This window comes from Anabrus simplex, chromosome 1, assembly GCF_040414725.1.
Source record: "Anabrus simplex isolate iqAnaSimp1 chromosome 1, ASM4041472v1, whole genome shotgun sequence".
Taxonomy (NCBI): Eukaryota; Metazoa; Arthropoda; class Insecta; order Orthoptera; family Tettigoniidae; genus Anabrus; species Anabrus simplex.
The window spans coordinates 1,234,514,717-1,234,530,153 of NC_090265.1; the positions used below are offsets into that span (position 1 = coordinate 1,234,514,717).

General features: G+C 36.7%; 1 protein-coding gene across 2 annotated transcripts in view; it reads left to right on the top strand.

Annotated features, from left to right (window-relative positions):
- LOC136877844 (uncharacterized) overlaps window positions 1-15,437 on the top strand; it is a 48,459-nt gene that overhangs the window by 14,164 nt on the left and 18,858 nt on the right. For both annotated transcript variants that reach the window (XM_067152041.2, XM_067152040.2), the window contains exons 2-3: window positions 1,633-1,759; window positions 2,525-2,699. In XM_067152041.2, the coding sequence (XP_067008142.1) occupies window positions 1,657-1,759; window positions 2,525-2,699 (278 nt within the window). In that variant the 5' untranslated portion in view covers window positions 1,633-1,656. The remainder of the gene's footprint in view (window positions 1-1,632; window positions 1,760-2,524; window positions 2,700-15,437) is intronic.

Genomic DNA, 15,437 nt, shown 5'->3' on the forward strand with positions numbered 1-15,437 from the left:
TCCAGTTCCATGTACAATCCTCAATTGTGGAAATGCAACAGTAATTTAATATTGTCCTGATCCTTATCCCTGTATATTGCCAGATATGTGAGTTTATCACCTCACGCCTTGAGATAATTGATATAAGAGGTGTGCTCTACCAAATTTTGTTGTTTTTATTTAAAAAGCAACTGGCGCTCAAACAAATGTTATGTATATTGTGTGAAGGAGATGAAGGTATAAGAGTAGTGGTTGGAGTAGCCACACCCTATAAGCAATACTTGCTATTACATTAGAGTAAAGCAAATTTCCATCATCATACTGCTTCAACAAAACATGTACATTTCTTAAGTCACCCATATTTTGTTCAGTGCTTGGCAACACATTGTTGTTGTTGTTGTTAGTCGTTTAGTCGCTTTCGACTCTCCGTGACCCCATAGACCAAAGTGCGCCATTTCTTCCTGTCGTATACAATTTTCCGAAGTCTTTCTAAATTGAGAGCCGTGGCTTCCTTGATGTCATCAATCCACCTCATCCGTTGTCGCCCTCTTCTCCTGTTACCATCAGTCTTCCCCAGCATTAAGGTCTTTTCCAGTGAATCATGTTTTCTCATGATATGACCGAAGTACTTTAGTTTTTGCCTGAGTATTTGACCTTCCAGTGAACAGCCTGGGTTGATTTCCTGTAATATGGACTTATTAGATCTCTTCGCAGTCCACGGAACTCTAAGGAGTTTTCTCCAACACCATAGTTCAAATGCATCTATTCTTCGGCGCTCAGCCTTTCTTACTGTCCAGGTTTCGCTTCCGTACATTGCTACTGGGAAGACCATAGCCTTCACATTACAACATTCCAAATGGGGTAACTTGGAACACAACCAGCCACACACATATGCATATGCATTTTCCTGAATTAAATCAAACCCACAGATCACACCTACAACAGCACATCGGTATTGAAGGTTAACTGCTGCACTATACAATAAAATATGTGCATTATATTTTAAGCCAGTTAAAATATGGGTTGAGCAGGTCAGAAGATTATGAAGTACTATAAAAATCTCTTTGTCACTGGAAGAATATATATGCAAACACAATATTACTTACATTTTCTTGGCACGAGGGAAGCGAAAGAAAGACCACGCATTATTCTTTACTTCATAGTTACTGCAGCCAAACACAGCACATTCCTTTCCCCTCATGTTGAGAGAAGATATCAAGGAATGACACACGCTACTATTTAATTATGTTAACTCACTGAAAACGTATAAATAACACCAAAAACTTCACACACACAAATACACGTGCTCTTATGACAGAATCAGTAGTTCTCAGGTCTACCTGCTAGAGAGAGCTCTAATAGCTGTCCCTCGATATCTCGCTGAATGTCACATATTGTCTCTACTGTATTTGATAATACGTAAGAGCATCTAGTTAGCAAACAGGCAGACATTGATTTGGGACCCAAAGAAAGTCACAGCATTTTCAGCTCCACTTACTTGCAAATTTTATTGATTTTTTAAGGCTAGGTCATTAAAATATAAGCTGCCAGCGTCAAATAGATACACATAGATAAAATCATGGAACAATACCATAGCTTTTTAATCTACTGTGCATGCCTTTGGTCATCTAATATCAGCATGTTTTTCTACAGATATTTCATGCAGATTCTACAGTAATGTTTACACCTGTCATTCTGATACTGTTATCTACTCTGAGAGGGAAACTAACAGCTGGAACAACAAATTTTCCTGACAACCTTCAACTGGAACATGAGATAAGTGAGCTATTCTCTTGTCACTCATTTAATAGTTAAATATACTTCTTGATATGTTATACGATAATCAATAGGTAATAAGTTATAGAACTAGACAATGTGTATGAGTTTGTGAATCATCAAAATAGGATGCTATGAAGGAAGACAAGAGCATAATGACAGGCAAGTATGGACAGAGGGAACAACAGACAATAAAAACAAAGATTGATGTAAAACATAAGGTCAAAAACAAACTCCATCTTCACACATTACAGGATCTCCACCTCATCAATCCCAGTTCTTCCAAGTCTATTTCTGCTTTACTCCCTATGAGCTACCAAGATATCGGGTTGTGTTGTCTGATCGTACCAGCTGAGCAGATGTTTTCGGGATGGAATTAGGCTAATATTCCGGGTTGCACAAAATTACATTGGAAGGGGTGGCTAAATCACACGGTGTATACATATGTACATATCAATAATATAGGGGTAAGGGGACTTTTTGGACAACTTGTTCATCAACTAACTGTTCCAAGCTGCCTAGCTATGTTTTGTCAATTATTTATAACACTGCTATTGATTTTATGGCAAGAAGATTATCACCCTTAAATTTAATATAAGTTAATTGATCATTCACCCAAGTATCATTGAAATCTGTTGGGGCCAATCCAAACAGTTTCCTTTAGTTCCAATGATGAGAAACAATTTCACAAAAGTCTGGATTTTTTATTTATTTAGTGTATGCCAACAAAAGTCTGCACCAGTGTATAATAATTTTCTTTATGTCATAGCATCCAGGCTTAGAAACAGTAGCCTTGATGATGCATTACGAAAAATACTGGAACAATTTCGAGAAACAATGGAATCACCCAATCCTTACCTAGGCAATATCACTTTGGAACCCTTCACCAAGGAGTATGAGGATATAGATTTCCACATCCCTATTGCAACAACATACAATTTCTGGTAAGTGGCACATTAAATCACTACATTTCAAGTAATATTTATACCTTGTATCACATACAATTTTATCTCCATTACTAGAAAATTGAACAATGGAGTATTTTCTGCCTCAGTGGAACCGTTAATAAAATAAATAATTCAATTATCTCTGTTTCACTCACCTTCTACCTTTGAATGAACCATACCATCTCACAGAGCTCCTAGTCTCATGAGGAAAACTGAGAAGAGAAGTGGACTTAAATCCTACTTTCAACCCTTCTAGAAGTAGTTTCCCCATTTCATCTCCAGGAAAATGCCAAGATGATATCTAAAACTGTCTCTTCTTCATAGTTCCAATTATCATGGTCATTGAAAAGTAGCACACAAGATTTTTTAAATTAAATAATAAATATTAAAGAAATATACAAGAACCTACAGTTTTTACCTATTTTTCAACATGTGTATCAAGTCTCTCAAGATATTTCTCCCATCTTGTCACCAAATTGAATATGCACCATTCATAGAACTCTATTCTCTGAGAGTATAGTCAGCTTTCCAAGTTTGTTGAAAATATTTAAGAAAAAGCTCGGTAAAAATAAATAAATAAATAAATAAATAAATAAATAAATAAATAAATAAATAAATAAATAAATAAATAAATAAATAAATAAATAAATAAATAAATAAATAAATAATTAAATAAATAAACAAATAAATAAATAAATATGAGGTATACAATTGATAGGGAATCTACCACCTGGGAAACTGCCCTAAATGCAGATGATTGATTGATTGATTGATTGATTGATTGATTGATTGATTGATTGATTGATTGATTGATTGATTGATTGATTGATTGATTGATTGATTGATTGATTGATTGATTGATTGATTGATTGATTGATTGATTGATTGATTGATTGATTGATTGATTGATTGATTGATTGATTGATTGATTGATTGATTGTGTACAACTGATTTCACTTCCTAATCTGACAGGAACTGTTGACCTTCTTCAATAGTCCAAAGAGGTGAGCGTCAAATGGTGCAAGATCTGGGTTGTATGGTGAATGTTTGAGTATCTCCCAGCCATACTTCTCAACTTTTGCACAAACAGAAACAGTATTGTCACAAAGAATTCTGACATTCTCAACTGAGGCCTATGAACTGGAACTGTACTGCCATTTGCCTGGAAGTGAAAATTTTCAGTACAGTGGACAGTGGGGCTCGAACCCACTCAGTTCCCGAATGCACAGTTTGCTCCATAACCATAGTGCTTTAACATGTGCAGCCACCCCAGTCTGTAGTCACATTATTTTCATTTTTTTCTTTTTAACAAATAATCTCTAAAAACTTAATATTCAATCTCCCTTCAAAAATACTAATTATTCACCATTTTAGAGCTGCCAACTGCACACAGATGGCCGTGATAACTCACACAAATCTATTTTGGGGATACATTCATATTAACATGCAGGTGATCGCTAAGGGAGGATTTTTGGATATTCCGTCCCTAAGGGGGTGAAAAGGGGGGGTTAATTTTTAAAATGAGGATATCTATATCTCAAAAACTTGAAGGTTTAGATTAATAAAAATTGGTATTTGAAATTTCCTTTAAAAATAAAGAAACATGTATTTTTTCATTTTCGGAAAATCCCATGAAGGGGGGGGGCAGAAAAGGGGGGAAAGGGGTTGAACACCTTTTATGAGGAGACATATCTCAAAAACTGAAGATGTTACAGTCATGAAAATTTAAATTTGGAACATCATTTAAAAATAAAGAAACATGTGTTTTTTGTTTTTGGAAAATCCAAATAATGAAGGGTTTAAAGGGGGGTGAATTTTTAAAATGTGTGTATCTATATCTCCAAACTGTAAAAGTTTACAGATGTAAAAATTGGCATTTAGAATCTCCCTTCAGAATAAAGAAATATGTATTTTTTGTTTTCGGAAAATCCCAATAGGAGGGGTGTAAAGGAGTGAAAAATGGGTTGAATGCCTTTAATGAGGATACTTATATCTCAGAAACTGAACATATTACAAACCTGAAAAATGGTATTCGGGATCTCCTTTAAAAACAAAGAAACATGTACATTTTGTTTTTGGAAAATCGAAATAGTGGAGGGTTGAAAGGGGGGTAAATTTTTAAAATGAGTGTATGTATATATATATATATATATATATATCAAAACTTTAAAAGTTTACAGATGTAAAAATTGGTACTTAGAATCTCTTTTCAAAATAAAGAAACACGCATTTTTTTGTTTTTGGAAAATCCCAATAGGACGGGTGAAAAGGGGTGAAAAATGATTGAATGCCTTTAATAAGGATCCTTATATCTCAGAAACTGAAGATGTTACAGACCTGAAAATCGGTATTTGGGATCTCCTTTAAAAATAAAGGAACATGTATGCTTTGTTTTTAGAAAATCCAAATAGTGGGGTTGAAAGGGGGGGAGTGTAATTTTAAAAATGAGTGTATCTATATCTCAAAACTTTAAAAGTTTGCAGATGTAAAAATTGATATTTGAATCACCTTTAAAAATAAAAGAACACTTATTTTCCTGTTTTCTGTAAGTCCCAATAGGAGGGATGAAATGTGCGAGTAAGGGGATATGGAATCTCCTTTAAAAATACAGAAACATTTATTTTTTGTTTTTGGAAAATCTAATTAATGGTGGTTAAATAGGAGTGACAAATTGGGGTGAATTTTTAGAAAGACTATATCTACAGTATATCTCAGAAACGTAAAATACCGGGCGAGTTGGCCATGCGGTCAAGGGCACGCGGCTGTGAGCTTGCATCTGGGAGATAGTGGGTTCGAATCCCACTGTCGGCAGCCCTGAAGATGTTTTTTGGTGGTTTCCCATTTTCACACCAGGCAAATGCTGGGGCTGTACCTTAATTAAGGCCACGGCCACTTCCTTCCAACTCCTAGGCCTTTCCTATCCCATCGTCGCCATAAGACCTATATGTGTCGGAGCGACGTAAACCAACTAGCTAGAAACGTAAAATGTTACAGACGTAAAAACTGGTATTTGGAACCTCCTGTTAAAGTAACGAAACACGTATTCTTGGAAAATCCAATGAAGGGAGGGGGGAGGTGAAAAAATTGAAAAATTAATTGAATCAATTGTATGAGGATACTTATCTATATATATAGAAGAACTTGTACTGACTGACTGACTAACTGATTCATCATCGCCGAGCCGAAACTACTGGACGTAAAGAAATGAAATTTTGGGGATACATTCATATTAAGATGTAGGTGCTCGCTAAGAGAGGATATTTTGATATACCGTCGCTAAGGGGGTGAAAAGGGGTGTGAAATTTTAAAATGAGTGTATCTATATCTCAAAACTTTAGAGGTTTACACATGTAAAAATTGGTGTTTAGAATCTTTAAAAACAAGGAAACACGTATTTTGTTTTTGGAAAATCCCAATAGGAGGGGTGAAAAAGGGTGAAAAGGGGGTTGAATGCCTTTAATCAGGATACCGGTACTTATATCTCAGAAATTGAAGATATTACAGACCTGAAAATTGGTACTTTTGATCCCTTTTAAAAATAAACACATATTTTTTGTTTTTGGAAATTCCAATTAATGGGAGGGTCAAAAGGGGGGTGAATTTTTAAAATGAGTGTATCTATATCTCAAAACTTTGAAAGTTTAGAGATGTAAAAATTGGTATTTAGAATCTTCATAAAAAATAAAGAAACAGGTATTTTTTGTTTTCGGAAAATCCCAATAGGAGGGGTGAAAATGGGTGAAAAAGGGGTTGAATGTCTTTAATCTCTTCAAAGATGACAGAAATGATCCTCCTTCACCTGACGAGAGAATAAATGAAAATGCCCTGAAATAACAAAAAGTGAAGTTGTACATGCCGTAAAACTTCAAAAGAATGGTAAAGCAACTGGACCCGACGGTGTGTACGCTGAAGTTCTCAAAGTAATAACAGAACAGGAATCTACCGGCCTCAATATCTTAACATCATTATTCAATCAAATATATTGTACCGGGAACGCCGCTACGAGAGAAGTCCGAAGTATGTTTGTTGAACTTCTCACGAGGTGGAAGGTAGGCAGCCCGCCGAACGCAGTGACGTACCCAGCGAGTGACGTGGCCGCCGTAAGCCAGCTATACGCAACCATATATGGTAATGTTCCAGCTTACCCTCAAAAGTACATTTTGCGCTACTTTATCACGATTTCGACACTGCCATCTTAAAAACCATTACAATGGACGTAATCTGTCAAGATTTCAGGGAAATCCACCGAATACTTTAGGAGATATAAGGGTAGACAATACCCGGGTTCTAGACACTTCCACGCGGACGGGTATAAAAGGAGGACCACCCGACCTACGAATTCAGTATCTGTCACTCCGGCGTCTCTGTGACACGGGTGACAGGAGGAGTATTGTGTGTGTCGAACTTCTAGTTGACAGTCGTCGAAATCCAAGTATTGGAACTTCGGTATTTTCTCTAAGTGTTGTGTCGGGACTTTATCATATTCTTGAAGTGCCTGATTGGGACTTTGTTATTTTCTGCGAGCATCGTGTTGGAACTTTGTCGTATTGACACATTGGTACCGAACTGATCCTGATCCATGTGGGATTCACATTTTTTGTATATTCTAGTGTGAATGATTTGCAAGAATATTTTGAGCACGTGAGACATCAAACTTATCATACGATAATCATCGCACTGAGACAAGTTAGGCTTCTTCGGTAGTGGTATGAAGGTTGATTTCAGCCAGTCTGATGGTATTTCTCCCGATACATGTTGTACCCGTAAAAAGTGTTCATAACTTTAAGGCGCTTCATATTAAATTAACGAGCATGGATCTTATCCTAGGGAATGGCTTTATCATTAGAGTTGGTACAGAGAGGGGTATAGTTATCAATTTTAGAGATTCTTTTGATAAATTGAGTTTATTGATCATCAAAAGCAAGTTCATATCACCTTCGTACAGCAGCATGGAAGTGTCGTGGCTGGTTGGTACCTCCGAGTCCTGGGATGGCGCTGGACATCGCCTGGGCAGGGACCACACCTGCTCGGATGAGGAGTTCTGGAATGGCGTTGGTACACATGAGGCACTCTTCTCGTTAAATGTGTTGTTACAGAGGTGCAGAGATATGAATGTTGATGTCTATGCCTGTTTTATAGACTATAAAAAAGCTTTTGATTGTGTCAGGCACAATAAGCTGATAGAGATTCTGAGATCAACAGGTATTGACTCCGGTGACTTACGTATAATCAGTAACCTGTAATGAAATCAGTTTGCAAATGGCGTTGGTACACATGAGGCGCTCTTCTCGTTAAATGTGTCGTTACAGAGGTGCAGAGATATGAATGTTGATGTCTATGCCTGTTTTACAGACTATAAAAAAGCTTTTGATTGTGTCAGGCACAATAAGCTGATAGAGATTCTGAGATCAACAGGTATTGACTCCGGTGACTTACGTATAATCAGTAACCTGTACTGGAATCAGTTTGCAAATGTCAAAACTGATCAAGGAACTTCAGAAACTGCTTCGATCAGGAAGGGCGTCCGCCAGGGTTGTGTACTGTCACCTCTGTTGTTTAACATTTACTCGGAGGCAATCTTTAAAGAAACATTGGAAGACTATGGTGGGATCAAAATTAACGGGAAAATCATCAACAACATCAGATATGCAGATGATACTGTTGTCATAGCTGATGACATGCCTGCCCTTCAGTGCATGATAAACTCCTTAGTTCAGCACAGTGAAGAGTTTGGATTATATGTTAACCCCTCAAAGATGAAACTGATGGTGTTCTCTAAGAAGACAATTCGGACAAATCTCACAATAAAAGATAAAATAGTTGAGCAAGTGTCTTCTCTCAAATATCTGGGTACCATCTTGGATGACCAATGTAACTCCAAACGGAAGATAATATCTAGAATTGAGCAGGCCAGGAACAATTCATTACCATGAAGAAATTCTTTGTGAGGTCAGATCTCAGTCTCCAACTACGAATTCGTATGATCCGCTGCTATATATTTTCTGTTCTCCTATATGGATGTGAAAGCTGGACTCTGGATCCAATCATAGAAAAACGTATTGATGCCTTCGAAATGTTCCTGTATCGCCATCTCTTGCGGATATCCTGGGTAATGAAAATCTCAAATGCCAAGGTCCTTCGTCGGATGAAAAAGCAGAAAGAACTACTGCTCACCTTAAAACAGAGGAAAACGCAATATCTAGGGCATATCATGAGAGGTGAGAGGTATCAGTTATTACAGCTTATTATCGAAGGGAAGATACAGGGGAAGAGATCTGTTGGAAGAAAAAGAAATTCATGGCTGAAAGACCTTCGAAGATGGCACTGCTGTACTTCAGAAATGGCATTCCATTCTGCGCTGTCAAGATCAGAGCTAGTTACGTGGATCGCCAACCTCCGCTCGGAGACGGCGTCTTAAGAAGAAGAATGAGGATACTTATATCTCAGAAACTGAATATATTACAGACATGAAAATTTGTTTGGGATCTCCTTTAAAAATAAAGAAACATGTATTTTTTGTTTTTGGTAAATTCAATTAATGGGGGTGAAAATGGGGTGAATTTTTAAAATGAGTGTATCTATATCTCAAAACTTTTTAAGTTTATAGATGTAAAAATTGGTATTTAGAATCTCCTTTAAAAATAAAGAAACATGTACTTTTTGTTTTTGGAAAATCCCAATAGGAAGGGTGGAAAAAGGTGAAAAGGGGGTTGAATGTCTTTAATGAGGATACTTATATCTCAGAAACTGAAGATATTACGGACCTGAAAATTGGTATTTGGCATCTCCATTAAAAATAAAGAAACACAGATTATTTGTTTTTGGAAAATCAAATTAATGGTGAGGGATTGAAAAGGGGGGTGAATTTTTAAAATGAGTATCAAAACTTTCAAAGTGTACAGATGTAAAAATTGGTATTTAGAATCCCCTTTAAAAATAAAGGAACACATATTTTTTGTTTACGGAAAATCCCAATAGGAGGGGTGAAAAAGGGGTTGAATGCCTTAAATGAGGGCACTTATATCTCAGAGACAGAAGATATTACAGACCTGAAAATTGGTATTTGGGATCACCTTTGAAAATAAAGAAACTTTTTTTTTTGGAAAATCTAATTAAACAGGAGTGGCAAATTGGGGTGAATTTTTAGAAAGGCTGTATCTACAGTATATCTCAGAAACGTAAAATGTTACAGACATAAAAATTGGTATTTGGAATCTCCTGTAAAAGTAAAGAAACATAGATGATTTGCTTTTGGAAACCCCACTTAAGGGGAACTAAAAAGGGGGTGAAATTTTAAAATGAGCATTTCTACAGTACTGTATATCTCAAAACCTTAACATGTTACCGAAGTGAAAAATAGTAATCTCTATTGAAAATAAAGAAACATGTATTTTTTTGTTTTCTAAAAAACCACTTGGGTGGAGGGGTCAAAGTGACTGAAAATGGGGTTGAATTCTTCTAATTTGGATACTGATATCTCAAAAGCTGAAGATGTTACAGACGTGAAATTTGGTATTTGGAATTTCGTTTCAAAATAAAGGAATACGTATTTTTTGTTTTCGGAAATCCATCTAAAGGGTGGAGAGAAATTGAAAATTTAGTTGAATTATTTGTATGAGGATACTATTATCTCAAAAACGAAAGATTTTGCAGACGTGAAAATTGGTATTTGGAATCTGCTTTAAAATTAAACAAACATGTATTCTCGGAAAATCCAATGAAAGGGGGGTGTGAAAAATTGAAAAATTAATTGAATTTGTATGAGGATACTTACATCTAATAAAAACTAAAGTTGTTACAGACATAAAAATTGATATTTGGATCTCCTTTAAAAACAAAGAAAAAGGCATTTTGGGGTGGAATCATTTTGGGGGCGGGGTTAAAAGGATTTGAATTCATTTTATGTGGACACATATCTCCAAAACTGAAGATGTTAGAGTCGTGATAATTGGTATTTAGAAGATCCTTTACTATTAAAGAGACAAGTATTTTAATGGGAAATTCATTTAAGGGGTGGGGGGAGTGTGAAAGGAAGTGAAAAAAGTTAATTCTTTTTATGGGGATACTTATATCTCAGAACTGAAGGTAACAGATGTGAACATTGGTATTTGGAATCTCCTTTAAACATAAGGAAACTTGCCATCTTTTTTTGGGGGGGAGGGGTAAATCAACTTAATGACAGTGGGGTGAAAAAGGAGTTGAGACCAATTGATTTTACTGTTCATAATGTATTTATTCTGATCATAAACTGATCATTTTTAATCTTTCCTGGGTTTGTTTTCAAGAACCATCTTTTCCTTTGGAGTACATAAAGTTAGATTACAGTAGATTCTCCCGGCATATAAATAAAAATTTAAACACATTTGAAATAAACGATATGAATGATATTGACCGCGCAATTGTTCACCTCTATAATAAGGTCAATAATTCCCGGAAGTATATCATTCGTGTCGCCAGAAATCTCGCGCACTTGCCTACGCACGACGATGGTGCTGCTCACATTGTCAGCAACGACAATGGCAGAAGATATAATTTACCGCCAATTAGCGGTCTTGCATCTTGCTATGGGTTCCAGACCATCAATAATAATAATAATAATAATAATAATAATAATAATAATAATAATAATAATAATAATAATAATGTTCTGGACCATCGTCAAAATGTGCAGATCGCGCTGGAAACAGGTCTTGGCCGGGTAATGACTACGATTGCAGTCCGGTTGCGGGTTCAGTACTGCCAGGGCACCCAAGACAACACCACGCCAGGTCTCCTCAAGGATTTGATCCGTATTAAAATGCTTATAGGAAAAGATGGCAAAGATTTAGGGACCCAACTGGCCGGGTGGAATACCTGGACCTAGCCCAGGAAGTACGAAATCGATTGCTGGAAACAAAGATTAAAAATGGGAGGAACTTTGCCGTAATCTCTCAGAAAATGAGTCAGATCACGAATTTTGGCGGATCCTCTCAGAAAACGAGTTAGATTGCGAATTTTGGCGGATTATATATAAAACGTAAAGCATTCAATTATAAATTTCATTATAATACCGTAGCAAAGCACGGGTATCTTGCTAGTGTATATATATACTTAATATACTCATGGAGTATTAGCATAAAAGAAGTCTGCCCAAATTAATTGGCATCTGTGGGACTGGCATTTACTCTTCAAATGTTCTGATGTTTCAGTAAGTACAATTCTCAAACAGTTCAAAAATTATGCACGGTACCATACATGAATCATATACCAGTAACCAGTAAGGTAAGATACCAACAATGACCTGCAGCAGTAGGGTCTGATATTTTCAATGGTGTACACCAAGGAGCTGTCTTCCAGCATTGCGCACAGTTGTTTCTTACCCTGGCTGCTTTCTGCATGACGTCATGACTCACCGTCATGACTCAGCCGCCCTACTGATGAAACACGTGTTTCTAGTACAGTCTTTTCAGTTAATTCTGCTTTGTGCTTTGGTCTGGTGTGAACCCATGCAGTGTAATTATATTGAGTGAAAATGTTAAAAGTCGTATTTATAAAGGATTTAAATGTACCAGTGTTACGTATCACAGGTGTCCAAAAACTGATGAGTTAAAGCATTTGTGGATTTGTCACTGTAAGCAAACTGATAAGTTTAATCTGGACAATTCTCATGCATGTTCTGTTCATTTCCTTCCAACGGATTATGAGTGAGATATGAAAAATGTGATTTTAGGTTTGCCCACCAAGAAAATATTATCCCCAGATGATATGCCATCTCAATTTATTCCCAACTAGCAATGAGGTTTTACTACTGAAGGACCTAGTACAAGTGAAACTACATCACAGGTATGTATTCTTTACTTCCATATCCATATCCAATGGCATAAGCTGCTTTGAAAACTTTGGCCTAATGGTGTCCAAAATGCTGTTCATGTATTGGCATGCCACAGGTCTCTACTGAATGAGATGTACGGCACAAAGGCTAAAATATCAGGAAACGGGCGATGTCTACTCTCACTACATTATCCCCTAAGGAGAGTAAACTCAAAACTCTTATTACTGACACAATTGAAGATGATAAGCAAAAAGAAATAGAAAAACTTCAAGGTCAAGTTGAAGCATTAAAAAGGAAGCATGCTGCTACTTTGGTGACACTGAAAGATTCAAAAGATGTGCTTAAAAAATGTAGAGTTCTAAGCTATGTCGTATCAATCAAAAGACAACTGTCACTACATAAAACGACACAAAATGTTATCAGAAAAGAGATGGAGAAAATACTGTCAAAATGTTTTACAGCAGGACAGATACGGTGTCTTGTAAGCGTGAAGAAAAGACTGAAATGGTCCTGAGAAGATTCAAGATCAACATTGCAGATGGATACGAAAACTGAAATGCAGACCTGGTGTTTTGAAGGAAGTGCTCCGTTTATTAAAATCTTGTGCAGTAAATTTTCAAAGTCTGGAATAATATGCTGTCTTGAATTTTGATGAGATAAATATTGACTCTCGTATTTGTTATGGTTCAACAGATGATGTCATACTGGGCCCCCCCACAGGAATGCCCTTGTAGTCATGGTTCGAGGTTTGTTTTCTCAATGGAAACAACCTGTGTATTATGACTTTGACAAGGCCATGACAGCCGAACTTCTGTAGGACATTACAACAAACACTGAAGCTTGTCACATTAATGTGGTTGACGCGGCACGTAAGTGTTATGCAAGTAAATATGACCAAAACTTTCTTTTATAATCCTGTGGACAAATTAAGAAAAGTGTGGGTTTTCTGTGATGTACCTCATCTTTTAAAGTGTCAAAACTGAGTTGTTAAGGGAGGAGAGTTCTTGTCAGTCAGTAAAAGGGGAGGATGTCACCTGAGATGCCCTAAAATACCTCACTTGTTATGTGGCTTTCAAGTGTCGCTCAACTGATGAAACTCTTAGTGCCTCAGAAGAAAACTATTCACTGCCACGAGAAGAGACCTGTGGCTGGATCTCGGTTATTTCAAAAGGGGGCCTCACACATCCCAGTCATGAGTGGTTACAAAATGTAGCCCAGTTCAAAGTTATATTTGGTGTGTTTCATGGAAAGACTGTATCCAAATGCAAAAATGTAATGAAAACTCTTATTTCCATTATTAAGACAAAATTTCCAGTATTCCATAAAAAAATAATTTATTAGGATATGGCATTTAAATACCTAGCACTGAGAAAATATGCCAAAAAGAAGGGTAAGTTTTGGGCTGGTTCATCAATCAATGAAGTCTCCTGACATATAAGTTTTAATACTTTAATATCATTCCATAAAGATGTCGATATGATGCATAGTTTTCTATGCCATTTGAACTAAATGTTTACTTCATCAGGAAAGAAATTAATCATTTTGAGTTGCATGGCAATATTTTATTTTTTTATCATATTATATGCCATGTATTTGCTAGTTACAAAATATGTGACAAAATTTAACGCATTTTCACTCATCTTGCTTTTAAATCTATTGGAAGTATTGGTACTTATTGAATCAAACTTTTTTTGCTAGTTGTTTTACGTCGCACCGACACTAACTATACTACTAGGTAGGCTACTCCTGCGATTGAAACTCCCATTGGCTGCAGCGCTGTGACATCACGTGGTATGAACAATAGCGGGTAGGGTATACAGTCATAGTACAGCAAGCCTGTTAATTCTCGCACCTTTGAAAAATCTTCCCAATCTTTCATCAAATAATAATCTGGTTCAGTGTGATTCAATACTGAGCTCGATAGCTGCAGTCGCTTAAGTGTGGCCAGTATCCAGTATTCGGGAGATAGTAGATTCAAACCCCACTGTCGGCAGCCCTGAAAATGGTTTTCCGTGGTTTCCCATTTTCACACCAGACAAATGCTGGGGCTGTACCTTAATTAAGGCCACGGCCGCTTCCTTCCCACTCCTAGCCCTTTCCTGTCTCATCGTCGCCGTAAGACCTATCTTTGATATAGATGTTGATTCCCATAGGGAATCTGAAATACCTGTTCCGACACAGAGAGGAGTGTAACAGTGACTGCCAATAAAACGGCTAATTTGGTACGGCTCCTCTATGACCGAACCAGTGATAAGTTTGTTTGCGTGGTCAATGTTGAAGGTGTATGCAGCACAGATATTGGAAAATCTCCTGCTCTTGTGAATAAACTGTTGTGTTGTGTTGTAAGCAGACTTTCAAAAAAGTTCCCTATTCCTGCTGCTTACTTCCTCATTAAAGGCTTAGAAGACTCCGATCTATTCCTTTTAGTTCAGAAATGATTAATGCCGTTGACTGACAATCACAGAATCAATGTTTCTGTGTTTAAACATTTTGGAGAGGGAAAAGTGAGAACCTGTGTGACTCATCAATGTGATCCCAGTTGTAAACTTCTTTTCAGTTTTGACTACTACCATTTGATAAAAAATGTGAGATCCCAGTTCCTCAACGGAGAAACGACAGCAATGGCATCACCTCCAAATATGTGAAAGAAGTTTATTGCCTCCAGAGAGACTTGACAGTCAAGCCTGTTCGGTATTACGAAAAACACATTGAACAGAGGAATTTGGAAAGGATTAATGTTCTGCTGTAAAAGAATTTCCCCAGCGGTTATTGCTGCTATTCGCTTCATGGAAGAAAACCATGCCTGTTTATGAACACAAGTTTAGACTTTTCATATGCGAAATGAACAGTGCGCTTCATGGAATCAATTTACAAATTTTTCTCATTCCATGACGCCATTGACAGAACTCAGCACATTTGACAAA